This window comes from Zalophus californianus, chromosome 17 (genome assembly GCF_009762305.2).
Source record: "Zalophus californianus isolate mZalCal1 chromosome 17, mZalCal1.pri.v2, whole genome shotgun sequence".
NCBI lineage: Eukaryota > Metazoa > Chordata > Mammalia > Carnivora > Otariidae > Zalophus > Zalophus californianus.
In genome coordinates this window covers 4492132-4520024 of record NC_045611.1, presented here as the reverse complement: position 1 = coordinate 4520024, position 27893 = coordinate 4492132, and the positions used below count along the sequence as shown (strand labels likewise).

General features: G+C 52.4%; 1 protein-coding gene across 2 annotated transcripts; it reads left to right on the top strand.

The window, feature by feature from the left end:
* Nucleotides 1-27573, top strand: WFDC1 (WAP four-disulfide core domain 1). Of its 2 annotated transcripts, XM_027617068.2 has the most exons (7): nt 8-551; nt 13525-13708; nt 18089-18172; nt 19111-19251; nt 23679-23720; nt 25601-25673; nt 27033-27570. In XM_027617068.2, the coding sequence occupies exons 1-6, from the start codon at nt 288-290 to the stop codon at nt 25657-25659; spliced, it is 774 nt and encodes a 257-aa protein (XP_027472869.1). In that variant the 5' UTR covers nt 8-287; the 3' UTR covers nt 25660-25673; nt 27033-27570. The 2 variants fall into 2 exon arrangements, with proteins under 2 accessions (XP_027472871.1, XP_027472869.1); XM_027617070.2 differs by lacking the exon at nt 25601-25673 and having other exon boundaries at nt 1-551; nt 27033-27573.
* The last annotated feature ends 320 nt before the right edge of the window (nt 27574-27893 follow it).

The window sequence follows — 27893 nt, the reverse complement described above, 5'->3', positions numbered from 1 at the left end:
CAAGCCCCGCAGCCAGCACACCTCCTGGGCGGGGGTGGGAGGAGAGACCGCCCCAGTCTGCCAGGAAGTGCTCATTATCCCAGTGGGACAGGGCCACTCCCGGCCACGTCTCCAAGCCAGCCCGGTGCCCCCTCCTCCTGCCTCCACCATCTGAACTGCCTGGGCTGCAGACATCTACGGTGGAGCCTCTGGGGCCAGATGTTATAGGGGCCAGCTAAAAATAACCGGGCGGGCCGGCCACCATCGGGGGTGGGGTAAGGGTGGGGGCACGTGCTGGGCGCTGACACATGATCCCAGCGACCCTGCTGAGTGGAGTTAAGAGTCCGGCGGACCGTGCACACTTCGGCTCCCCTCTTAGAGGACCCAGCCAGCCAGAGGGCCCCTTTTCTCCGAACATGTGGGAGGAAATGCCTTTTTCCAGCCACAGGATGGGCAGCGGCAGAAGGAAGGTCATCTGGGCTCTGTGCTTCCTGCTGCTTCTCCTTGAAGCTGGCTCTGCCAAGAATCTCTGGAAACGGGCATTGCACACTAGGCTGGCCGAGAAGTCCCGCGTAAGTGCCTGGGAGGGAGAGGCGGGGAGGGGCTGGCTAGGCGACCCCCAGATGCTGTATGATCTGCAGATGCTCCCCCCAAACTCAGGCAGGGCAGCGTCTTTACGGGACTGTGCCGGGGTGGGGGGGGCTTGGCAGATGAACTCACCGCCCTCAGAAGGCTCCTTGGCTATAAGTAGACAAGCAAAGGGTGCACCAAAATTGTGCAGGGGGATTGGGACATGCTTTCGCCTACCAAATAGACTTTCTCCTGACAGCACCTGGTTTAAGACTCCAGGGACTTGAAACTGAGTGTTTTGTCTCAACAATCAATAACCAAATGTTTATGAAATATAATTAGACATTCATGAGGTTATTTACTCATTCAGTAAACAGTGGAAACTGCTCCAGGCCAGGCACTGTGTGCGGTCCTGTGGGGACGAGATGGAGATACCAGCTCCCACCCTCAGGGGTGACATAGTCGAGTGGGGAAGGCAGTCAGGTAACACGTGGTACCGGTACGAAGGGACGTACGAAGGGACGGCACAATGTAGCAAGTGGCAAGAAACATGCACCTTAGAGGCAGGTGTCTGGGTTTGCACCCAGCCTCTGCTGCTCACCAGCTGTGTGACTTTGGGTGAGTTGCTTGACATCTCTGAGCACCAGTGATCTCATCTGAAAAAGAAAGAGCGAGGCATTCCCTTTGACAAATGTGTTTGATCACCGCTGTTGACCAGGCACCGTCCTAGGCTGTGGGCACACAGAGCGCAGATCCCTCCTGCTGCAGGGAATTCGTGACTTAGTGAGAGAGGCAGAGAGTGAGTAAGGAATAAGGAAAACATAGTGTGTTTGGTGACAAGTGCCAAGGAGAGAACTAAAGCAGGGAGGGGACTAGGAGAGAGAGTGGGGGAGGGAGGGCGTAAATTTAGCGTCCTCCCCCTCCCGCACAGGGAGCGTGGGGGCATGGAGGGTTCAAGGAATGGACTCTGGTGCTCTCAGGGTGAAATGCCTCACGATGCATGAAGCACTTAACACCTAGCAAGTGCTCAGAGCATCTTGGTGACTTCATTTAATCATCACGAAATTGGCTGGTGCTTGCCTCCCCAGGTGGAATGTAGGTTCCTCAGGGTGAGGCCTGATTTTGTCTCGTTCAGTGCAGTGTTCCTGATGCCGTGCCAGGTGCCTGCCTTTAACTTGGTGCTCAATACATTCATGTGAGTAAATTATGGGCAAATGCATTGGAAGCACAGAAGAATGGGTTCAGCTCGGGACGGTTTGTTTAACAGCAATAGATTCCTGGACCAGAATTTGGTGCTGGGGAATGGGGACTGACCTGAGCCAACTTTGAGCTGCATTCAGGGATTGCTCTGCTTGCCTCTGGAGGCATTGCAAGTGTCAGGAGACCAAAAACCCCTCAAAAATACCAGCGGCCCCATTGGCCTTCTCCCCCTGGGCTTTCAGGATTTTGGAGCCAGTAAGTGAACTCCAGGCATTTATGCAACAGTCGGGGAGGGTTTTCCGGGGTTGGGGGGCATTCAACATTGGGCTTTGCGGGATGAATAGGAGTTTGCCAGATAAGTGGGAAAGGGGAATGTTTAATGACTGCTGCCATGGTGAGATGCAGGAAACTGTATTGAGACTGATCTTAGCCCCCTGGGCTCACATTCTGCAGGTCAGGCAGGCAGCTGCTGGGAGTGGTAGCAAGTGAAATGATGGTAGTTGTTTGGAGAAGGGAGAGCTTATATGGGGCAGTGTGATCACAGAAGGCTTCCTGGAGGAGGTGAGACCCTGGCCAGATGTTGAAGAACTTTTAAGAATTAGGAGGAGGAAGGACATTCCTGGAAGAAGATTCAATGTAGGCAGAGGTACTGAGGCAAAAACAGTGCATCTGGGAGCCCCTGAGAGGGCAGTCCTCACTACAGGAGAGGGTTTGTTTGTGCAAGGAGGGAGAGAGACCCTTCTCGGGTTTGACACCCCCATGCTCTTTGCTGGCCCGACAGGACGATTTAGTCCTCCAGGGTAGTTAGCACTTTGGTTCTAGGACCACAAAGGGATTTTCAGTACATCATCTGGTCTGATCCCTGCTTTGTCCCAGCATGTCATAGAAGCCGATGCTGTGGTATCTGTCTAGGAGGAATGGGGAGGTGGGGTGGTTGGGGGCAATGTGCATGGGGGCCGGGGAGGTGGGCTTCAGAAACCACACTGCTTCTAGCCACCATTTGCCAGAACACAAGTGCTTCGTGTTTGCCCCTCCATGGATTGGAGCTCTCCCCGGTTATCAGCAGACACCAGCGTCCCTCCCCAGTGCTTGGACACAGGAGAGGTTTGTGCCAAAAGCTGGCCTCAGAAAAAGCACCTGGGGAAGGATACAGGCTGTTGACCTGTGGGCACCAGGCCCAGGGATTCATCTCCGTGACATCTCTAATGAGCTGTGCAGCCTTGGGCCACTCACTGCCCCTCTCTGGTCATTACCTGGGAAATGAAGGCAGAGGACCAGATGACCTCCAGGGCCCTTGCAAATGTCCAACAGGGAAATTAGGAATATAGGAAACAGCTCCCCTACACTCAGAAGCATGACTTTTGCATGCAGCACCCACCACCCCCACCCCAGACTGAGGCAGGTCTGCAGAGCCTTGGCTGTGGCCCCTGGAGGGCTGTGGGGCAGATGTCTGGCCGTGTGCTGAAGCCAGCTCGTACCTACTCTGGAGAGTTCAACAGTGCCCTTATTAAAATTAAATCCTGTAAGCTTATCATTATATAATTTATATTAAAAAGGAAGTAGGTGCTCCTTGTTAGAACTGTATCACCTGCTTGTGGTTGTGCTACTTCTTACCACTCTGTCTGCTCTCGTGGTTATTAGTGTCTGTCTGTCTGTGTGCTGAAGCACCGTGCACGGAGGGGCTGCTGCGCGGCCCCGCCCCACTCCTGGCCCCCCACCCGCACTCACGGGGGGCCATCTCAGCACAGGGCGACAGCGAGGCTGGTCGTCCAGCCCCGGGCTCTTCCTGAACACTGCGTCCGTCTGACTGCCCGAGGACTTCGAGACACAGCAGCGTGTCACTGTGGCTGAGTCGGCTTTATCCGCTCAGCTAGAAACGGTGGGGCAGTTTGCACCCTGCCCCAGAGGGCCTGCCCAGCAGAGGGGGCCTTGAGGGCCTGCAGCAGCAGGATGCTTTGTGAGGCGTGCTGCCCCACCAGGACCCCTTCGCGCGTGCGGGCAGCTCTGGGCCCTGTGGGAGCCGGCCACCAACCCCTGCCCTGCGACCCGGCTTCCTCAGTCTCCTCCGGCTGGTTCTCCTTCCCCTTGTTACTTCTGGGAGCTCCAGAACCTTCTATCGCATCTCTTATTTTTTGCTCAGGTAGCAAGAGTCGACAGAAGACAATCTCTCCGGTGGGGGGCGGGGGAGGGGGGCTCGCCCAGCTTGCAGCCAGCACAGGCCAAGACGCTGGGGGGTTCACACCGTGGGAGCAAATGGAACTGAAGCACAGGCCCCAGCGCCTTATCCTTGGGTGAGACACCTCTGAGGAGCAGTCTGTCCAGTTTCTCAGCGTTTCCCCTTGGGTCTGAGCTCCAGGCGCCCCCTCCAGTCTCCTGTATACTAACCCTCCCTGGGTGGGCCCTGCCCCTTCGCTGCCTCACTTGCCCGCCTGCTGGAGCTTCCCGGGACCCCTCCCAAGTGCATGCCTGCACTAGAGTCCTAGTCTCAGGTCTGTGTTGTGGGTCTGTGTCCCTCAAAAATGACATGTTCAAATCCTAACCCCTGGTACCTGTAAACGGGACCTTATCTGGAAACAGGTTGTTATAAAGGATGAGGGCGTATGGGAGTAAGGGATCCCTCCCTTAATCCAGTGTCGCTGGTGAGAAGAGAGGAGAAGAGACACAGAAGCAGACACACAGGGGGAAGGCCAGGTGAAGACAGGGGCAGAGATCGGAGGGGTGTGTTCTTAGGCCAAGGCGTGTCAGGTCTCCAGGAGCCACCAAAAGCCAGCAGACAGGTGTGACACAGATTCTCCCACGGAGCTTCCAGAAGAAACCAACCCTGCCAACCCCTTGATTTCAGACTTCTGGCCTCCAGAGCTGCAAGAGTGTACGTTTCTGTTGTTTTCAGCCCCTGGCTTGTGGTACTTTGTTAGAGCAGCCCTGGGATACTCCTACAGTCTGCTTCTGGGCACCAACATAGTCGGCTGCTGGGGCTTACAACTAGCACGCCCAATGATAGACATTTCCGGATGAGGAAATCGAGGCCCTGGGGAGGAGTGTTCTGGCTGGGAACCTCCCTTGCTCCTTGAAAGATGTGAGATCACACCCCTGCGGGACCCCATCAACAGGACCTCTAGGATGCCTCCACCTAGAGGAGCAGGGGCTGCACCTGGGCCCTGGGGTGTTCCTGGCCGAGGCCCCGTGGCTCCTAGCCGGGGTGGGGGAGGGGCCGAGGCCTGCGGAGGGGAGACAACCCCACCGTAGGCTTGGCCATGGCCTAGCGTCTAGCACAGAGCCTGGCACATCATAGGCATGCAGAAACATTTTAAGAATGGGGGGGTGGTGAGCTGGTGGGCTGGGTGAGTGGGTAGATGGAAGGAAAGAAGAAAGAGTAACTGGATAGTGTGATTTTGGGGGTGACCTTGGGCAAATCACTTTCTCCTCTCTGGACCCGACTCCCACATCTGAGGTTCCAGTCCTGAAATAAATCCCAGGTGGAAATGAGCAAGGGAAGAAGCATCCAGGCCGTGTGTGGTTATAATCTGGGAGTGTGCGTGCGGGAGGGAGTCAGGCAGGCGAGCAGAGGGAAAGTGCGTGACTGTTCGAGCAGCACTAGTCAAGACAGCCAAAGCTGGAAACAGCCCGAAGGTCCAGAAGCTCCGAATGAGGAAACGAGATATGACCTCTCCACGCAGTGGAATATTATCCAGCCATGAAAATGGAAATGAAGTATTAACACCTGCGACAGGATGGATGAGCCCTGAAAACATGCTGAGTGAAAGAAGCCAGTCACAGAAGACCACATGCCGTATGACCCATCTGTACGAAACGTCCAGAAGAGGAAAATCCATAGAGACGGTGGACTAGAGGTGCTAGGGGCCGGGGGCAGGGAATGAGGAGGAACTGCTTGATGAGAACAGAATTTCTGTTCGGGTGATGTAAGCATCAACATCTTACAATATTGTGAAAGTTGCCCAGTATTGTGAATACCACTGAATTGTACACTTAAAAATGGTTAAAATGCCAAATTTTATATATATTTTACCACATTCATTTTAAAGAAAGGGCACATTGGAAACCCAAGGTACAACATCTTAGGGATTCTGAAGGTCCACGGGATCCATGCGGCCGGGGCCCTGGACCCTGGTTCCCACTGTCCCCAGCATGCCAGGCATGTGTTCCCAGTGCTTGCTCCAGGCACCCACCTTGGTCATAACTGGTCTTAGCTTCACGCTCTTCTCCTCAGAAGGCCGTTCCCTTACACGTTTGCATATCGTCCCAACCTCTTCATAGCATTTAGCTCCATTACTATTATCTGCATGATTTTTTTTTTTTTTTTACTGTGGCTTTAGTTTTTCATTAACTACTTTTGCAGATGACCAAAACAAACAAACAAACCAAAAAAAAAAAAAAAAAAGCAATTCATTTGCTTTATCTGTGTGAGGTCTGGTTTGGGGTCGGTCACTTGTCCCAGAACTGAGCCATGTGAGGGTAGGGACATCAGGTCCAGCTCAGCTGCCCTCGGAGCTAGCCCGGTGCCTGGCATTCCCAGTGCCTCAGCCTGGGAACTATGAATGTACCATGAAGTGAAGGAATAAATTATGCTAAAACCTTCCAGAACAGGATAGGAGGGGTTGAAAAGTTCCAGAAGACTTCCTGTGCACAGCAGGGCGCATGGACGCTGGTTTCCTCTGGTCAGGCACCGCGATGGGGTCCTCCCTGGCGTGAGATCGGGGTTTTTGAGTACCTCCCTGAGGAAGTCCCCTTAGCGGTGCACTCAGTTCCGCTCCCCGAGCCCAGCGCTGAGGTCCCAGGGCGTCAGGAAATGGCATTCATCAAGGCACACTGAACTCGAAGCCTCTGTTCCAAGGAGAGACATATTTTTAGAACTTTGACATCCAAATTCCAGAGGAAGAGCAAGTAATGCTTAGAGGAAAATTGGCTTTCTTCCGGCACCAGGCACATCAGTCCTGGGGTGCACTTTTATTGGTCTGGCTGCTAAGTCACTGGAACATTCCAAAGAAGGGTAAAGCTCTTGCATGCGGAATGAAGGGGGTGGAGAGCGCAGAGGGAGGGATATGGGTAAATTGGGGCAGCTTTGGAGATTGGATTCTTTCTCCTTAAATGGAAGCGGTGCAAAATTATTTCCTTGTTATAAAAATAATGTTTACTGTAAAAGAAAGTCAGACAATACAGAAAGTTACAACCATGTAAGAAAGATCTAAATTCTTCCTCCAAGACATAAGCTCTGTTGACATCTTGGCGTGCGTGCGCCTAGACTTTTCCACGAAACAGACTCACACATTTTTTTCCTTAATGGTATTTATTCCTACTGTTGAAAAAAATTTTTATTGGGATGAAATTCACACAGTGTAAAGTTAACCATTTTAAAGTGTACAATTCTGTGACATGGAGCACATTCACGATGTTGTGCGACCACCACCTCTATCTAGTGCCAAAGCATTTCCATCACCCCGAAAGGAAGCCCGGTCTCCACTAACAGGGGCTCCCCCTCCCCTCTCCCCCAGCCTCTGGCAGCTGCAAATCTGTTCTCGGTCTCTACGAATTTGTTCTGGACACTTGGTGTAAACGCAATCCTCCGCTCTCTGGAATTTGTGTCTGGCTTATTGGTACTATTTTCTACCTTGTGTTTTTCACTGAACAGTATATGTTGATATATTGTTCCTTATGTTGATCCGGTAGCTCTGTGTCCTCTTTGCAAAGGCTTCTATGGTGTTCCACGGTACAGGTGGGCAATTATTTCTTTATCCAGCCTCCTTTGGTTGGACACCAGGCTGTTTGCCTCAGTAGAAGCCAGACTTGAACTTGGAGAATTGGGCTTTCCACTGAAAGAATTCACACCTGGTGTCTCCTTAATGTGCTTCCTGAGGGTATCAGCAGCAGAATGGCAATGCAGACCCACAGAGGCCTCCAGAACGATCTCCCTGAGGAGTGAAAAAAACATAGCCACCCGGTGGGAAACCTTAAGGGAGTCATTTTTATCCAGGTAAGGCATACAGAACTGGAAAGTTCTTGTCTACACTGTACCGTAAATGTGTGTCCAGCAGCTGTCTGGACATGGACTTATGATACCCTCCCTTAGCAGGAATGAAAATAAGAGATGGAAATCACAGGTTGCCCTGGGATTTTCATGAAGGATGTTGTCAGTCTGGGCTGAGCCCCCTCATTTGTCCGGGGGACTTGACATGCCATTATTTTATTTTCTGCTGAGTGGCCGGGAGGGTAGGGCTGACGGGGTTGCAGAGGATGAGGGCTAGGATGAGTTCTTTCTAGAATGTGTACCTGGGGGAGGCGGTTCTATGCGTCCTGAGCTGGGGCTGACCCACGGGCGGGCAGGTGGTGGGGGCGTCTGAGGTCAGTCCCCCGAGCTGACCAAGCAGGAGGAGACTCACAGGCAAGGGTGGGAAGCTGCTCCTCAGATCCAGACTCCTGGCGCAGGACAGACGCAGGTGTGACTCCCGTCTCTGCTGCTCACCAGCCGGGTGGCCTTGGGCATGTGACCGTCACGTTTCTGTGCCTCCGTTTCCTCATCTGTCAAGTGCGTTAATAACAGAAGCAGCCTTGGAGGCTTATGTGAGGATTCAGTGAGATTTAGTATGTGAGCACCTAGCTCAGCTCAGCGTTGGCGCACAGTAGGAGCTTCGTAAATGCTGCCTACCCTGCTGTTATTATGGGTCGGATGCCCAGGTTCCGGGCCTGGCCACACCTCCCGGGGTGGTGACTGTGTGCCTCAGTTCCCCCACCTGTACAATGAGGACAGTGATCGCAGCTACAGAGTGGGGGTGGACGCTACTTCAGGGCATCCCCAGCGCTGGGCGAGGCTGTTCCCACATGCTCCCTTCCTTTTAGGAATTCTGCCAGTTGTTTGCCCTCATCTGACAAAGACACGATAAGGCTGTCAAGTGCCACATGGTGTTGTTGCTTGAGCATCTCCTGGAGGTGTGTCTTCAGTTTGCAGCTAGGTCCAGACTCCTTAGGGGGCAGGGACAAGCTCTCAGCTTTCTTTAGCATCTGCCTCAGCCTCAGACCTAAACCATCCTGTGAGTGATAGAGGGCAGGAAGGAGGCAGGAAGAAAGGAAGACCTGGGGAGGTGAAAGACCAAAGCTACCCTGAGCTGACAGACCCCTGGCTGTGGGGCAGGAGGCTTCCAAGGCTGCCAAGTCGACAATAAGAAAAGTAAGCCTAATTCCAACAGGTTGGTGTTGCTGGTGGCACAGGTGCGAGCGCGTGGGCTCCCACCACAAACGCATGCAGCAGGTGTGATTTTCCTGCCCATTTTGCAGACGAGGGAAACCGAAGCTCCGGTACATCAGCGGTTTTCCTGATGATCACAGAGCTACAGGGTTCAAACCCAGACCTGTATGAGAGGCCACCTCACACCAGTCAGAATGGCTCAAAATAACAAGTCAGGAAACGACAGGTGTTGGCGAGGATGCGGAGGGAGGGGAGCCCACACTGTTGGGGGGAATGCACGCTGGTGCAACCACTCTGGAAGACAGTATGGAGGTTCCTCAAAAAGTTAAAAATAAAGCTGCCATACGATCCAGCAATTGCACTACTGGGTATTTATCCAAAGATACAAACATAATGATTCGAAGGGGCACCTGCACCCCAATGTTTGTAGCAGCAATGTCCACAATAGTCAAACTATGGAAAGAGCCCAGATGTCCATCGACAGATGAATGGATAAAGAAGATGTGGTATATGTATACAATGGAATACTACTCAGCCATCAAAAAATGAAATCTTGCCATTTGCAATGACGTGGTTGGAACTAGAGGGTATTATGCTAAGTGAAATAAGTCAGAGAAAGACAAATACCGTATGATTTCACTCATATGTGGAATTTCAGAAACAAAACAGATGAACATAGGGGAAGGGAAGGAAAAATAAAATAAGACAAAAACAGAGAGGGAGGCAAACCGTGAGACTCTTAACTCTAGGAAAGAGATTTGCTGGAGAGGAAGTGGCTGGGGGGATGGGGTAACTGGGTGATGGGCAGTAAGGAGGGCACGTGATGGAATGAGCTCTGGGGTTGTATGCAACTGATGAATCACTGCACTCTACCTCTGAAACTAACAATACAGTATATGTTAACTAAATTGAATTTAAATAAATTAAAAACAAAAAAAAAAAACAAAAAACAAAAAAACTCCAAACAAGCACAGACTTGTCTAGTTCCTAAGCCTGAGTTAGATCCCTGCGGAACTCAGCCTGTACTGTTTATGAGCCACGGGCTTAGCTCCATCCATCTGGGTACACTTCGAACGTCAGATGCAGCTCCTAAGTTCTTGCTCCAAAGGAGGAGGAGGCTTCAGCTGGGGAAAGTTGCGAGGGGAGGGAACAGTGTGTGGAAGGGCCAGGAGGAGTAAGGGGTCTGAGCAGACTTCAGGAATCAAGGCCACTGATTCTAGATTTATACTTGGGATCCATTACTTGGGCTTCGGGACAGAGGAATGGAATCCTTAGGCTCAGGACCCTTCTCAGCCTGCGGCCTTGAGCAGACCTTTCACTCTCCGGGCCTCAGGGGCCTCACCCTCAGTGTGCATAGTAAATAGGACCTCCCCCACTGGCCTCACGTGACCAGAGGAGGGTGCCGATGCTGGGTAAGAGGTGCCACATGGATCCGATACAAAGGGACGGCTCCCGGTGAGTGAAGGCCCACCCGGACAGGAGCGCCCACCACACAGGGCCACTGTGCATACGGATTGGTCAGTCCGGACGCAGATGCCCTTAGAGGGAGGCCTGGGGAACCACCAGCAAGCGGCGGCCTCATCTTCAACAACGTCATCCCCAGGGTCACAGGTGGGAACAAAACCCAGGTGGAGGGGAACGGGCCGCGCAGGGGGAGGGCACGTGTTAGTGGAGACCTGGGCGAAGTGAGGGCAGAGCCAGGCTGGCGTCTCTGGCAGGAGACACAGCCGGCGCAAAGGCCCGGGAGTGGGACTGGTCCAGGGACCTCAGAGAGGCCAAGACGGCTGAACCGGGAATGAGCAAGGGAAGGGGTGAGTCTAGGAAGTGGGGGGGCTGGGGGTAGGGTGGGCCAGCCAGCTCCATCTGACCTTTAACCCTTTGTCCTCCCTGGGCTGGGACACCACGGGTTGGGGGTGGGAGGGCGATCTGTTTATCTCTCTGATAAAAGTTAGATCTTCCTCAGAACTCCGGGAAACATCTTTTGTCAGGACCCTCTTTGGGCATCACCTGGCATGACATGAAATATTTTCCCAAACATTGAATCCTTTAATCTGGGCCCCTCGGTGAAATCCGTTCTTTATCACCCACGACCATCTGTTGTTTGGGCTTCACCGTAAATAACTCGGGAGATTTGACTTCTAAGGCGCTTATCTTTTTCGTTCCCTCCAAATTCTGGGAGACGAACGTTTGAATTTTCCTGGGAGAGGAGAGCAGGGGCACATCTAAAATTAATCTCTCTGCACCGCCCCCCCCCACCCCATGGTCCTCCTACCGTCCCTGGACCCGGAAGCCAGACTGCGAGGTGCGGGGAGGGGGGCTGGGGTGGGGAACAGTGTTTCGCTTCTGATCTGCAGGCTCCAGCGGGGTCTGTAAATGAGGCCTCGTGTACAAACAGGCCAGCCGGAAAGTCCCGCCGGGCCTCCCGACCACGTGCTCACCGGCCTCATCCCCGTCCCGAGCAGGCCAGGATAGCTGTCGCATTCTATCAGGATGAAAATGCTCGGGCCCCGACATGAGTCCAATTTTGTTAATTCTGAAGAAAATGAACTAAGAGCTAATGGTGTGGGATTATGTCCCCTGCTTGCAGCTTGAAAATTATTCATGATGATACAGGAATTACAAGGACTGGTCTGAGCAGGGGGTGGTGAAAAGGCTGAACCAGTTTGAAAATCCAGGCTCTGGTCTCCCCTTTGTTTTGGGGGAGAACCACCAATCTCCTGAAGCCTTCGTTTCCTTAGAAACCAATTCTTGGCTTTGTGTTCGTTTTTACACTTCACGAATTAAATGACCGACATATCTATGGGAGAAAAGATGAATTCTCTGGGAGAAGCTGCCCCTGGCTGCCCCTGCCCCACTGGGTCACTGCTTTCTTCCCCCTCTTCCCTGCCTCTAAGCCCACTGGGCTCCCTGGGAGGTGGTTTGAAAACCCGCTGGTCCTTGTGCTTGCCCAAATTCCAAGACGCGCCCTGGTCTGGTACTTGTCCTCGGCGACCCGACGCCCCCTACAGGGCACTGGGAGCAGCGCATGGACTTGGCCGCCATGGGAACAGCGGTAGGGTACCGGGGCTCGGGGAGGACGTGGACACATCTTTGGCCTTCCCTCTCTTTACTCCCTTGAGGTCAGAGGGCATATGCCATTTTGTTCCTTGCTCTTTTTTTTTGTTTTAACTAACGCAAGTGTTTTTCCTGTCATCAAAAATTCTTCAGAAGTACTTCTCTTGTTTTTAAAATTTTTGATTGCCTTCTTTAAATTGAAAAAAGAGTGTGTGCGTGGCAAAAATCATACTGAAGCAGGGCAAACGAGCAGGCAATGAAGAGAAATCCTCCTTGGCTTCAGAACTGAATGCTCCTCTCTTAAGGCAATCTGTGAAAACGGTGTCTTGTGTATTCTTGTGATATCCTTCCAAAAATGTTCTAGGCGAACCCTATACCTCTTACATGAGTGTGCATGTGCTTACTTTAAAACATTGTTAAGTGTGTAGCATACAAACTGTTCTGCACCTTAATATTCCTCACCCACCACTGTATCTTGGTAATTTTTCAGAAGCGGGCTAAGGGCACAGGATTCCAGTCTTGTAGATGAGCATCACTTACTTGTACAGGAGGGCAGGAATTTGAAATACGGAATTTGCAGGGGAGCGGGGTAGAGGGTAGGTAGGGATTTAGATGACAGGAGCACTTTAGGCACAGGCCAGGAGGCGGGGCAAGCCAGGGTGTTTTTCTCCCAATGAACCTCTTGTGTGTGTGTGTGTGTGTGTGTGTGTGTGTGTGTGTGTGTGTGTGTAGGGATGTGTAAGACCCGCCCTCCACACAGCCCACTTTCAAATCCAGAAGCAGAACGATGTCCCCAGCATGGACAGGGTCTGGTGTCAGAGGGACCCAGTGTGAGTTGCCTGGTGTGACAGAGGTCCCCGACCTCACCTCTAAAATGCTTATTTTATTGGTCATGTGCCCATATTTCCTACTTGTTAAGTACTGTATCTGATTTTTAACCTTTCATTGAAAAAAATATCAAAAAGTGGGAAAAGCTCGTGTCCAGCTTCCCACAAAGTGAACACACGTGTATGTAGCCAGCACCCAGATCAGGAAGCAGAACCCAGCCGGCCCCCAGAGACCCGAGGTGCCCCTCCTGGTCCCCACCCACTAGGTGACCACTCTGCTGACTTCTCACACCAGACATCACCTTTGCCTGTGTTCGAACTTAAAGTATAAATGGAATCACGCTGTGTGTTCTCTTTTGAGCTGGCCTTTTTTTTCTTCCGCTCAGTATCCTGTGTGTGATTTTTATCCAAGTGGTGTGGTTTTATCCATTGTCTCTGTGATCTGGAAATGCCCAAGCTCCGCGCAAACACAGGGATTGTAAGAGATACACGGAGAAACCTGCGTGCGTATGTGTCTAGGTGTGTGTGCGCGCACAGACCCGTGCACACGCATCCCCGAGCGTGCACGGCTGTACCGGCAGGGGCGCGGGGCAGGTGGGCGCGCGCTCCCCGCCGGCGGGGGGCGACAGGGGCGAGCGGCCCCCGCGCGGCCCTGGTGGCCCCGGTCCCCGCCGCTGACGCGCGCTCTCCCCGCAGGCCGAGGAGGCGGCGGGCCCCCGGCAGCCCCGCGCCGACCGCTGCCCGCCGCCGCCGCGCTCGCTGCCCCCCGGCGCCTGCCAGGCGGCGCGCTGCCAGGCCGACTCCGAGTGCCCGCGGCACCGGCGCTGCTGCTACAACGGCTGCGCCTACGCCTGCCTGGAGGCCGTGCCGCCCCCGCCAGGTAGGCGCCCGGGCCCCGGGGGGGCGAGAGGGGGCTGGGGTGGGGGTGGGGGCCTCCGGAGAACGAGGGGGGGCGCCGCTGCGTGCCAGAGGGGCCCGCGGAGCAGCCACTGCGCTGAGCGCGCACAGCCCGGGAGGGGCCCCTTCCGGGGAAGATGCCCCCTCCTGAGAAGAGGCGGACGATTTATCATTTAAAAAAAAAAAAAAAAAAATCCAGGTCTCCAGCTTTTCTTAGAAATCCTGGACCGCATTCCCTGGGCCACCATCTGCTGGGACCCCAGGTGCCCCTAGATGGCAGTGGGTCCTCCAGCTTCCCCCGGACCCCACCAGGCCCACTTCCCTCGCGATCCTGGCCCCGGGAGTATTTGGGGTGGAGACCTGGGACCTCAGCAGTCGGGATGCGGTGTGCCCCGGAGAGGCAGCGGGGGTGCAGGCTCCTGGGTTCAAGTCCACTGGCCAGCTGGTGTCCCCCCAGTCCCCCCCGCGCCCCGTGAAATCCCCCCAGCTGTAAAACAGGACTGAAATGAGACCATGCAGCTCCTGGAGGGCTCTGAACATTCGCTGTGTTGGCAGGGAGCAGATAATCAATAAGATGTCTGTTGAATCTTAATGGCGATTTCTTTGGGAGAAACAGCCCCCAGGGACTCTCTTTGAAGGGAAAGAGTTTTAGATCCCTTCTGGAGAGGCTGTGGGGGGCGGGGGGGGGGGGAGGGAGCCTGTGGGGATACTGAGAAGAGGGTGGGCAATGTGTCCCCCAGGGTGGAGAAAAGGTGCCCCTAAGTCGGTAGGATGGGGGCAGTAAAGTCTCCTCCCCTCTCGGTTCTGCTTGGGGCTGAGCCTTTAGGTGACAACAGCCTGCTTGGACCGCACCTCTCAGCGGGAGGCCTCGGGGGGCCCTGGGCTAAATTGCTAGAGGCCGCTTGAGAAGGCAGGCCCAAGCCCCCTCCCAAGACCCAAGCAAGAATGACCGCACTTTGTTTTCTTCGGGGTAAGGTCACAGTGGTGACAAGGTAGTCAACACCCTCAATAATGCTCGTAATTACAGTCTACCTACGTTTGAGCACTGTCTCTTGGCCAGGGACTAGGCAGGGCCAGGAAGGCTTCTATAGGGCCCTTTATAAAAAATGACAACATGGCACCCCCTCCTGGTGGAGCACATAAAGGTACTTCCCTCTGGGTGGATAAGTAAAAAAAGGTGCCCCTTCCTTTGGACTGACAGTGAGCAAGGATTCTAGCCTCACTTGCCACCTATGCCAGCAGATTTTGAGCAGTGCACAAACTATACAGCTGTTCATGACATTCCCAATAGCCTTTCCCCACCTCATCTCATTTAATGCTCACGCAGCCCTATGGTGTGGAGACTGTTACCAGCCCTATTTTACAGCTAAAGACACAGAAGCTCAGAGAAGCAGAGCTGCTTGACCAAGATCACACAATAGGCAAAGCTGGTATTTCAATCCCGTCTTCTGACTGTGGAGAAGTGTCCAGTGCTTTAGGCCCTGACTGCAGGGACGTGGGGTTCTACTCTTGCATCTGGGCCCATAAATGGGCATCCCTCACTGCCTGGAACATCCTTCCCCCAGACACCCACACAGCTCACTTCCTCACCGGCTTCAGATCTTTGCCCAGAGGTGGTCACTTTTTCAGGGAAGATTTCCCTCTCTAAATGGCAAACTCTCCTGTAGTTGTTCCTTACCCTCCTTTCCCTGCTTAATTTCTCTTTATAGTACAAGCTAGAACATTGTGTTTTATTTGTTCATTGACTGTTCTCCCCACTTGCAGGTCAGCCCCCATAAGGCAGAGTTTGGTCCGTTTCATTCACTGCTGGATGCCCACCGTCTGAACTAGTCTCTGGGCACCTGAAAAGTACTCAATGAATATTGAATGAATCAATGAATCAGTGAACGCCTAGCTCTTGCTGACCAGGCAGAGCAGTCCAGCTCTTCGTTAGTCATAGTAACAATTATAATAATAACATCTAACACAGGGTTTCTCAACCTTGGCACCCTGGACATTTGGGGTTGGATAATTCTTGTTTGGGGTGGGATGGAGGCTGACCCGGGCACTGTGGGGATGTGGAGTAGCATCCCTGGACCTCTCCCCATGAGATGCCAGTAGTCCCCCGACCCCACACTGTCACAACCAAAAGTATCTCTAGACTTTGCTGTATGTTCCGTGAGGACAAAATCACCCCAAACCGAGAACCACTGATCTAATGTGAGCAGATGACCTGAAATGCACCAGGCCCTGCTGTAAGCAGCTTACACACTTCATTGCAATTTTCAGGTAGGTTCCCTCCAAAGCAGACTTTGAGATAAGGACTTGGGTGCAGGGAGTTCATTTAACAGGTGATCCCAGGAAGTTCTACTGAGGCACGGAGAGGGGAGACCCTGAGCCTCCAGGCCTTTAGGCATCTGCAAGTTAAGGAGAGACCTTGACCAAGTTTCACTTTCTAAAACTGCAGTAAACTGTGTATGTACATCTCCCGTTACCCAGGAGCCTTTGACCAAGGCAAAGAGTACCAACAGGAAAGAGTAATAGTTTCCTGTTTGGGCGCCTGGGTGGCTCAGGTGGTTAAGCGACTGCCTTCGGCTCAGGTCATGATCCTGGAGTCCCGGGATCGAGTCCCGCATCGGGCTCCCTGCTCCGCAGGGAGTCTGCTTCTCCCTCTGACCTTCCTCCCTCTCTCATGCTCTCTCTCTCTACCATTCTCTCTCTCTCTCTCAATAAATAAATAAAAATCTTTAAAAAAAATAGTTTCCTATTTGGTAAAAACTCACATTGAAAGCATTTTCTATCACGGGGTCCGAGGTGGTAGGAAGGAGGAGGGAAGAAGCAGAAGACTGGAAATCAGCCTGCAGAAACTCCTCACGTCATCCCTCCGGTTGGAAGTTGCAAACTGCTCATTTGCTCCTCTGTTCCAGTTTGCACGCTGTGAGCAACTGTCTTACGATCATCTTGCGCTCTTTTATTTTTTTTTTTAAGGTTTTATTTATTTGACAGAGAGAGACACAGCGAGAGAGGGAACACAAGCAGGGGGAGTGGGAGAGGGAGAAGCAGGCTTCCCGCGGAGCAGGGAGCCCGATGCGGGGCTCGATCCCAGGACCCTGGGATCATGACCTGAGCCAAAGGCAGACGCTTAACGACTGAGCCAGCCAGGTGCCCCATGTTGCGCTCTTTTAAAGAAAAGGCTAACCAGCATTTTTACCAAAATCCACCTATGTACCTTCAAAAGCACTAGACAGCACCCCAACCTCTTTATTTTTGTCATATTTTGGAGTCCAACAAAAGCAGAGATCATAAATAAATGTGATCCCAGACCAGTTTTATTTGATCTACATAATGCATAAAACAATTTTTAAGAGGGGGGGCCGGGGCAGAGGGAGAGGGAAAGAAAGAATCCCAAGCAAGTTCCATACTCGGCATGGAGCCTGACGTGGGGCTCGATACCACCACCCTGAGATCATGACCTGAGCCAAAATCAAGAGTCGGACACTTAACTGACTGAGCCACCCAGGCGCCCCTGTAGCGCATAAAATTTTTAAAAATTGCCAACACTTAAAAACCAGGAGTTTGTATTTTAAAAGATATCTACAAAGTCTAAAAAAAAAAATACAAGCTCTAGGAACATGGGGACTGGCTGGCCAGAGCTGACCAGCAGCTGACCCACTGAGGCAGGGACTGTCTCCAGTTTGCCATGGTCCTACGGGACCTGCTTTTCTTATGTATGTTACCTACCTGCTCCCTGGAAACATTTGGGCTCCCCACCCCTGCTTTGGCATTTTGAACGCCTTACAGTCTACCATGTGGGTTGCTCTTCTTGTTAAAAATATATTGGCCACAGAGCAGGCTATGCTGCTATGACACAAAGACCCACGAAGCCAGGAGTCCAACCTATCAGGCATTTACTCCTCTCTTGGTTAATAGGCCAGCGTAGATGGGTGGTTCACGGCAGGTATGTGGCTCCACTCCAGTCATCCAGGTACCCAGGTTCCTTCCATCTGGTTGCTCTGCATGATCAAAGTGGCTCCCCAGCTGCAGGAAGAGGGAAAGCCAGAGGACGGAGAGCAAACAGGCATCCATGCACGGGCAAGACAGGAAGTTGTGTCATCACCTTGGCTCACATCCCATTGGCTAGAATTCAGTCATGTGGCCCTACCTAGCTGCAAGGAAAGCTGGGAAATGTAGTCTCCAGCTTGGCCACCCAGTGCCTAGAGGAAACTCAAAGTTCTGTTACTGAAAGGCAGGGCGAATATATGGCAGGCAGCCTCTGTGTTCTTCATGAAGTGTAGGCTCCCCCACTCCCAGAGGCTGGGGCATTTCTCGGCTGCTTGACCGGGTCGAGGGGAGGGCTCAAGTTAACCATGTATTATCTTGTTAGTTTTAGATTGGCTAGTGCAGCCGAAACCTCGATGGCTTGGTGGCAATGGCTGGCTTCTGGATGGCCCTGAGGAGGTGTTGCAAGGTACCTAACAGGGTGAAGCCCAACCTGACGTCTGAGCCAGGGTCCCTCCTTCTCAGGCTGCCTCTGCTCCAGCAGGCTGTCTGCTCTGAAATACCTCAATATGTAGAAGGGTGGAGGCTGGGGCTTGGCCCAGCTCTCACAATCCCCAGAACAGTATAGGGCTTGACGTTCCCTGCAAATGGGGCCTCCCCCTCCCCCCACCACGCCGGGGTGGAGACTTGAGAGGGAGGGGATTGGGGTTGGTTTTCAAATCCCTAAAATCATAATAAGGGGTTCACTGCTCCCTGAGGATGAGGTCGTCTGTGGGTGGGTGGAGAGCAGGCAGGCAGCCCTGGGGTCTAGAGAACTGGAGGGTACGAGTGTGTGCACTTGTGTATGTGTGGCTCTCCCCGTGACTCTGCACACATCCGTGGGCACGACCACCTCTGGGAGGGTGTGCGGCTGTGCGTGCACCTGTGGGGCTGTTCTTGTGCTGGGTAAATGTTTGTGCATCTGCGTGCGTGCAAACGTGTGTGATTGTAGGTGTGAGTGTGTGTGTGTGTGTGTTAAGAGCCATGGTGGTGAAAATGTGTGTGTCAGGATTTGTGCATGAGCGTGTGTGTACACCTGTGGCTATAGATGTGAGTGCATATATGTGTGTCAGGATTCGTGTGTACGGGCACAGGATTGGGGTGTGTGCGCAAGTGCGTATCTGAGTGTGTGCGTGCACACACATGACCGTAAGTGTGAGCATGTGTGTAGGTGAACGTGTAGGTAGGTCACTGCACACGAGGGTGTTTGGGATTGTTTGACTTTGGACTGCCCTGTGTGTTGGCGTGTGTGTGTGTGTATGTGTGCGTGTGCATGAACACGCCGCTGTGAGTGAGACCCGAGGCACAGCCTGGAAGGTGGGTTGCAGATGGGAGGCAGACCCTCTGGTTCACGTGTCTGTCCCACAGCCGAGGCCTGCAGCACCACAGAGGATGGGGCGGAACCCCTCCTCTGCCCCTCGGGCTACGAGTGTCACATCCTGAGCCCTGGGGATGTAGCCGAGGGCATCCCAAACCGCGGGCAGTGTGTCAAGCAGCGCCGGCAAGCAGGTGAGTGGCCATGCTCCTGGCCCCTGCCCCCCTCTCCCTAGAACACCCCACTTGGGACGCCTGTCCCAGAGACAACCACCAGCACCCCCAAACCTGGCCAAGAGCTCCCCCTGTCCTCCTATTTCCGTGCTTCTCCCTTTGAGTTTTCCATCCTTCCCCTCGTCGCCTGCATGAGACACAGGTCTTCGAGCCCTGCCACCTCCTAGCTGGGATCAGTTGCTTCAAATCTCTGAGCGTCAGTATTCTCATCTGTGAAATGGGGCCCCTGTGTGCTGTTATGGGAATTCATTTAAATCATATGTGTAAAGCCCTCAGAGCAGCGCTCACTTTGACAGCGCATATACTAAAGCCCTCAGAGCAGAGCCAAGCAATAATAGGTGCTCGGTAAACATCAGATATATTATATTCATCTATATATCTATTTTTTAAATTGTCTGAGGACTCTTGACTTCCCAGGGTCTCTGCCAGGAGCATTTAGTGCGACTTAATTCATGTTTGTCCCTGGAGGTGAATAGTATACAGCAAATCGATCAGGGAAGGGCGTGGATGGAATTGCTTTAGTTTGCGTGATTTTTCCCAAGGAGAGCCAGGGCCACAGAGCACGGACTGCTGGTGATACCTAACTAAAGCCCCCCGAGCCTCAGGCAAGGCATAAGGTCCACAGGACTTGGAAGAAATGCATGGCAAGCGAAGAATCTGGAATTTCAGGGAGATGTGAGTTGGCCTTGTCACAGCTGAGCTCATGGGACTCTGAGAGCCCAGACTCGGGGCCCAGTCCCCCCTTCTGCATCTCTCAGCCCTGAGAGTGGGGCTGGCACCTTCGGTCAACACCGAGGCCCAAAGAACACAACAGGGCACGTGATCCGCCAGAGCATTTCTTTTCCTGAATGGAGAATGTATTTCCCGGAAGTGTTTCAGGAAGAACACACTTAGTGCCATGCAGTTATAGCGTCGTCGTCACTGCAAATAACACGATATGAGACATTACTACTATCTCAAGAAGCCTGGTTCCTGGAATGCTGAGCTTTGAAAAAATTGCCCATAAAAGGGGGCGCCTGGGTGGCTCAGTCGGTCAAGCGTCCTACCCTTGATTTAGGCTCAGGGTGGTGAGATCGAGCCCCGCATCAGGCTCTGTGCTGGGCATGAAGCCTGCTTAACATTCTCCCTTTCCGTCTGCCTCTCTCCTGCCACTCAAGCTCTCTCTGTTTCTCTCTCTCTCAAAAAAAAAAATTGCCCATAGTAGGCATCTCGGTAGTTTCTCCTACAGTCCACCTGCTGTTTGGGGTTAAGAGCCTGTTCTCCAGCCAGGCAGCCTGGGCCCTGGTGGCCCCTTGGCCCCTCACTGCTGCATATGGCAAATAGCCTAACCTTTTTGGGTTTCATTTTCCTTACCTGTGAATGGGCTTATTTAGGCTACTTCATGCTGTCATCTGTCCTAGGGAAGAGGAACTTGCCTAGAGGGTGCACAGCTAACAAGGAGCAGCGGGGAGTTCTGAGCCTGTCCATGGGCTGCAGAGCCTGTGGGTGCGTGTCGGGGGGTGTGTTCTCCCCTCCCCCAGGAATGATCAGAGCCTTCCAGATGGAAATGTAAGCGAAATTCCTCCTAGCCTTGCTCCCAGGGGCTGTCAGGGAGCAACAGTTGTTGGTAATTATATGGGAGTTTGGACGTGTCTTGATCTCCAACAACTTCCCTTGGAACAGTAGCCTCGGGGAGGAACAGGGGCACTCGTCCCAGGTTAAGCACAAAGAAGCCTCTTATTTACGTTTTATCTTTTTAAACTCCATTTTGAAATAATTTCAGACTTCAGGGGCGCCTGGGTGGCTCAGTAGGTTCAGTGGCTGCCTTCGGCTCAGGTCATGATCCCAGGGTCCTGGGATCGAGTCCTGCGTCAGGCTCCCTGTTCCGCAGGGAGCCTGCTTCTCCCTCTGCCTCTGCCCCTCCCCCTGCTTGTGCTCTCTCTCTCTCTCTCTCTCTCTCTCTCTGTCAAGTAAATAAATAAAATCTTTAAAAAAATTTTAAAAACCAGTAATTTCAGACTTCAGAAAAGAGGAAAGATTAGGACCTTGAACCCTCCACCCCGATGACCCAGCAGTTATTAAAATATGGTCACATTCGCTTTACCATTCTCTCTCTTCCTCTCCCTCGTCCCCACTGTCTCTCCGTATAAATCTGCATATTTATTTTGCGGACTTATTCGAGAATAAGCTGCAGATCTCATGCCCACCCCTTAGGACGCGAGTCTCCTCCCAGAGCCGGTGTTTGGAGGGTGCCAGTGATTGTTCGGGTTTTACAGTCCATCAGCTTGGAACCCAGCATTTGCGGGGTTCATGTCTTTCCCGAGAGGAAAATGAACGTTGACACAGGCAGTAAATCTGCCTCTTTGGAGAGCAGGGTGCGGGGAGTCAGTGCATTTCTCTGAGTGGGTTTGAAGTCACTCAGAGGCGGAGCGTCTGTGTCCCCCAGGCTTGCCTCTGACAGAGTGCCATGGCTGATGCTGCACGCGAAGGACAGACGACCGTGCAGCCTCGAGCAGGGAAATCTATTTTGTTAAAATGACCTGTGATCGTGTTTGGTAAACGTGGAGGCGTGAGGGGGGTGACCAGCTCCACCAAGACCTCTGGCTCCTTCCTGTGGCGCCAGCGTTGGTCCCCGAGGAGAAGGAAGGCACAGGAATGCTTCATCATCGCCAGCCTGGAAAAAACCCAGCCATTTGCTTGAGAAAACAGTTGTGGCCCAAGTTGCTGATAAGTTATCAACCTGAGGGTGTGAATTGGCTCCGCTGGGTTCTGTCACCTCGTACTATAAATGTCAGTGCTGGCCCCAAACACCCTGATGCTTTTTAGGATGACCACAACACAAAAGGAAACAAAACGTCTAGCCATTGCACAAATGTGATCTTTACAATTGAGACATAACTGATCTATAACCTTCTATGAGTTTCCGGTGCATAAGTGTGCTTTGCTGACAAAGCTGACGTGCTGTGGTTGAAGGAGTGAGCTCACCCCTGGCAGTGTTGCTCAGAGAAACTTCTGCATGACCTGGCCGGACTTCTCAGGCACAAATGGTTCGCCGCCATGATAGGCTGGGGGCTGGGGGGAGGGGGGGTGGCGTGGGGTCGATGACAACCAACAGTGGGAATCCTTAGTAGTTCCAGAGGTTCCAAGGTCCCAAGAGTCGACCACTTTTCACGTACAAAAATGGCAGTTTCAGGCGCCTGGGTGGCTCAGTTGGTTAAGCGACTGCCTTCGGCTCAGGTCATGATCCTGGAGTCCCGGGATCGAGTCCTGCATCGGGCTCCCTGCTCAACAGGGAGTCTGCTTCTCCCTCTGACCCTCTTCCCTCTCATGCTCTCTATCTCTCATTCTCTCTCTCTCTCTCTCAAATAAATAAATAAAATCTTTAAAAAAAAACAAAAATGGCAGTTTCGTGTGGTTCCTCCTATTATTTGCATATCTATGGTTTAAATGAAATTATTTATTTTTGTCCTCACAATAACTTTATGAGGTGCTAATTTTTTAAAGATTTATTTGAGAGAGAGCACGAGCAGGGGGAGGGGCAGAGGGAGAGGGAGAGAGAGAGAATCTCAAGCAGACTCCCTGCTGAGCACGGAGCCGACAACAAGGTGGGGCTCGATCCCAGGACCCTGAGATCATGACCTGAGCCAAAACCAAGAGTCAGGCGCTTAGCCAGCTGAACCACCCAGGCACCCACGAGGTGCTAATTTTATGCCCATTTCCAGGTGGGCAAACAGGCCCAGAGAGGATTAGTGAAGCAGCACAAGGAGACAGTTACTGATTACTTGGTCACACGCAGTAAGGACATTCAAGACTCCTATGAGCAGACTCAGAAAAGTACCATGTGTTCCCCATGTGAATTACATAGCTTGAAATCACACTCGCTGAATAATACATTCAAATTCTGCTTCTGGTTCATCTGTTAAGATGGTGGTTCCTAAACTTTTTGGCCTCAGGACCCCCTTATACTCCAAAAACATTGAGGACCCCAGAGATCTCTCCTCTGTGTGGCTCTGGGTAATGACCATATTAGAAACTAAAGCCAAGGCATTAAAAATATTTATGTGTTAATTCATTTAAGAATGACGATGATAAACTCATTATGCACTAAACAGAAAGAACGTTCCTTTTACAAGTCACTATACTTTCCAACACACACAAAAATGGAGGACTGGCACGGGTTTACATTTTCACAGTTCTAATATGCACATGAAGAGAAGAGAGTTCGATTCTCACGCCTGCTTCTGCATCCCATCAGCCGTGACATCACACGTCACACAGCCTCTGAGAACTCCATGCGCGCTTGGGAGGGAATGAGAGTGAAAACATAAATAATCCCTTGGTGTTATTATGAAGTGGTTTGGGCTGTATGAACTCACTGAAGGAGTTTAATCCCCTCATGTGTTTTCCAGATGGGCGGTTCCTCCAACACAAATTTTACAAAGAATACCCAGGTAAGAGAAGAAACCACTCTTCCTCTGCAGAAGGTGCTAAAAGGAACAGTAAGGATTTCTTGGGTGAAAAAGAAAAATAGAATCCCGTTGATTCTGTTTGAATCTGTTGATTCCTGTTGATGACTGTTTTGAGAGCTCCAGTCTGAAGCTGCTGTGAAGGGAAACGTCCATACGCTTCCTGGTTACCTTTATGCCACCAGACGGCCCTTTGGGGGTGAGGTGGTGGCATGCCAAGATGCTTCTGGTGTGAAAACCTCTCCTCCGTCCTGAGCAGCCCTCTAGGTGGCATCTGACATGCGCAGGTGCCATTCTAGGCTGCAGCCTGGGACTGAGGCAGCAGCTTAGGGATGTCTCGCGGGGGATAAAATGAGACCTAGGATTGGAAAGTAGAGTAGAAGCCCTGTGGCCTGATGGTGAGCAGAGGGGGTGGGAGCCAAAGAGGGGCTCAGGGAAGAAAAATGGCTTTGTGTTAAATCTTAGAATTTGGGCCTGGATATGCTTAAGTCCTTCCTACTTTCATTCAGGGGATTGAAAATATGGCTGACACTATTCTTCTATCCAGTCATTCATTGATCCATCCAGCCAGTCTTCTAATCTTCCATCTATTCATCCTTCCATCCATCCATTCATCCAATATTCCATCCTTCCATCCATCTTTCCATCCTTCCATCTATCCATCTATTCTTCTAACCATCCATCCATCCATCTTTCCACCCATCCATCAATCCAGTCTTCCATTCTTCCATCCATCCTTCAGTCATCCATCCATCCATCCAACAGTCCATTCTTCCTTCCATCCTTCCATCCATCCATTCATCCAATATTCCATTCTTCCATCCATCCATCCATCCATCCATCCATCCATCCATCCATCCCTCCATCCATCCATCCATCTTTCCACCCATCCATCAATCCAGTCTTCCAATCTTCCATCTATCCATTCTTCCATCCATCCTTCAATCATCCATCCATCCATCCAACAGTCCATTCTTCCTTCCATCTTTCCATCCGTCCATCCATCCCTCCATCCATCCATCCATCTTTCCATCCGTCCATCCATCCCTCCATCCATCCATCCTTCTAACCATCCATCCATCCATCTTTCCACCCATCCATCAATCCAGTCTTCCATTCTTCCATCCATCCTTCAATCATCCATCCATCCATCCAATAGTCCATTCTTCCTTCCATCTTTCCATCCGTCCATCCATCCCTCCATCCATCCATCCTTCTCTCCATCCGTCCATTCTTCCATCCATCATATCTTTATTAAGAATTTACAGCACATATTTATCAAGCATTACTCTTTATTTTGTGCTAGAAGTTGAGGCTACACTTGTGATCATGGCAGACCCAATCCCTGCCCTCCTACAGCTAATATCAAGCAGGAAATATGGACATGAATAGCCTCCAAGTAGCTATTTAGTAGTAATAGGGATTAGGGTGATTGAGGTCACATACAGGACCCTATGGAAAGGACACCTTAGACTTCGATGTCAAGGAAGGCTTCCTAAGGAGGGACATTTAAGCTCAGCCTAGAGAACAAGAAATAGTTGGCAGAGGAATAGCCACCGTGAAAATCCTGAGGCTGGAAGCAGCTTGGCCATCACTGCTGCTGGTGTGTAGTGAGCAAGGTGGGGATGGCAGTAGATTGGGCCAGAAACGCCAGCAGGACCACACCGCACAGGAGAGCAGGTGTGGCCGTGGTGAGGAGAGAGGAGAGGCTGCAGGTTGGGATTGGGTGACCTCCTTTGGGGCAGAAGAGGGGACAGGGCTGGGGCACCTGGTATTTGGACATCGTTTGGCAGTGGCTGGTGAGCCAGGGGCAGTTGAGCAGCAGAAGACATGCCTGCCCTCACACAGCCCTGGTCTTTTTGCAGAGGGTGACTCCAAGAATGTGGCGGAGCCTGGGAAAGGGCCCCAGAGGCACTTTCAATAAGTCTGCGGGGGCCGGTAAGTGGGTGGAGTGGTGGCCAATGGCAGGGGGAGGGTTTGCACAGCCAGGTGTCCTGGGAGCTTTAATCACCAACTTGACAGTGGGAGGGGCGACTGGGGCTTTTACCTGGGGGTAGAATTTTAAAATTCTCTTAACAATATCAAAGTAAGTAATATGAGAACTTGGTGTGTAGCCAGAAGTGGAAGTTTCTATACCATGTGGACCTAAATCCAAACACTAGACTGGGTTGCAACTTTCCTTTCCATTCCTTGTCTTGATGCCTCGGTGAAGAGCAGACGAGTCCTCCGTTGTGCCCTGAAGTCTACCCCTCTGTCTCTCCCTCTGTCACACGATCCTCTCAAGGGCCAACTCGTGCTCCTAGGGGCTTACCTCCTTCCGGGAGGCTAAGTAAGTCAACAAGGAAATCAGCCTGCAGTAAGTGTTGTCAAGGAACCGGACAGGGGTGTGAGGAAGAGTTAGCCAGGTTGGGGAGGGGCCGTGCGGAGGTCACATCTGAGCCAAGATCTGCAAGGAGAAGCAGCTGCCTTGGGAAGACCCGGGGAGCAGGTGCCCGTGCAGAAGGAGCTGGAAGAGCAAAAGCCCCTGGGCCGGAGAGATCTTGGCTTCGAGGAGCCACAGGGAGGCCGCTGGGGTAGGAACAGAATGATGGTGGTGAGGCTGGCACCAGAGGGGGGTCCCGGGGAAGGCACGGGCCCTGCTTTCAGATGCTCTCCGGGGCCACATGCGTGCCAGTAAAACCTGAATGGCCCGCCCACCCCTGTGAAAGTCAAATGTCTGCCCAGGGCAAACAAAGGCCCTTGAAAGCAGCTGATTTCCCTGTCCTTGAAAGGCAAACATCGGGTTTCAGATTCCAGAATATTCTGGTGCAAGTCCCTCTGGGAAAGTCTTGAGTCCTTGGGGATAGGTGCCAGTGTGTCTATTACTTGCTGATGACAGGACCGGTCCTTGGAGTGGGTCTGACCCGCCGAGGACGGCAAGCTTCCACGGGGAAGCACTGGGGGCCGGCGGGCGAGAGCGGGCCATGAGAGGCAGCTGGCGGTGGTGTCTGGGAGCCGCCGGCCGGCCCAAACTGGGCTTAAATTCTTGACCCACCGTATGTGACCTTAGACGGATGACTTCAGCTCTCCACGTCCCAGTTTCCTTATCTATAAAATGGGAGTGATGGGGAGGGGTGTGTTGGTAACTAAACAGGAGGGTAGCCAGAGAGACTGAAAGTCAGTTAAGAATTCAGTGTTAGGGAAACTGGAATCTTACTGGTGTATGTGGGGGGTGACAAGGAAGGACGACGTGGACTGTGACCTCATGTTCTGCCCCGGCAGCGGCTCATGCTCCCTCCTTCTCTGCTTCTCTTCCAGCCAACTGTGAGAACGTTCCTCCATTTTTCTGCTAAGTCTTGGAAACAGTTGGATAAAACATGATTTGACCCCCGGAGGTCATGCCCAGCTTGACAGAGCATGACCCCAAAACTACTTAGAGGCAAGACAGCTGGCTCTCGATGCCAGCACGATGCAACCGGCTGGGTGACTTTGCGGGAGCCCCTTGCCAACTCCGGGTCCCTGTCTTACCGTCCTGAAGATACAGCACACCTGGTAGTCCCACTTGACCTGACGGCCCCACAGACCCCACCTTGGGAAGAGGTCACTGCCTTTGTGAGCTGTGCGAAGCCCCTTTCTCAGAGGGAGTTCAACATCTTGTTTACTACACATTTCTTCCAGATTTGTCTCCGGGAGCCATGTACCTATCCCAGATGTTCTCAGAATAAATTGCTCCTTACAAAATGGAAATGAACTTAGCTACTCAGGTGGGATTCATAGTTTTAACTCCCGCTGATCTTAAATTGCATGTGCTGAAGCCCTTGAGCCCTGGGCAGGTGTGTAGTGTGTGTGTGTGGGGGGGGTGGTTGTTGAGGGTACTGGGATGAAGTGTCTGCTCAGCTCTGCTTCTGGAACCGTGGAATATCCGGCCACGTGTGCACTGCTCTGGGTCGGATCCCTCTGAGGCAGACCTGGGAGGAGGATTTGTTGAAAGTGACTTGTTAGGAAAGTTCCTAACTTTCCTGGGGGAAAGGTAGGGACGTGGGGAGGAGAGGTTGGGGTGGGGGGGGAGGAGTAGGAGGTCAGCCAAGGTGAAACGTCAAGGTCCCACAGAGGGCGACTTTGGTGAGATCCCCCAGGGCGGGCTCCAGGGACAGTTGCTCAGAGGGGTCCACACTTAGC

Excerpts from the sequence above, each read along its gene's own strand:
- WFDC1 (XM_027617068.2), top strand. The coding sequence starts at position 288 with ATGATCCCAGCGACCCTGCTGAGTGGAGTTAAGAGTCCGGCGGACCGT. Across the intron at positions 13,709-18,088 it reads GGCCGTGCCGCCCCCGCCAG|TTTTAGATTGGCTAGTGCAG; the intron begins GTAGGCGCCCGG and ends TTATCTTGTTAG. Across the intron at positions 18,173-19,110 it reads CCCTGAGGAGGTGTTGCAAG|CCGAGGCCTGCAGCACCACA; the intron begins GTACCTAACAGG and ends TCTGTCCCACAG.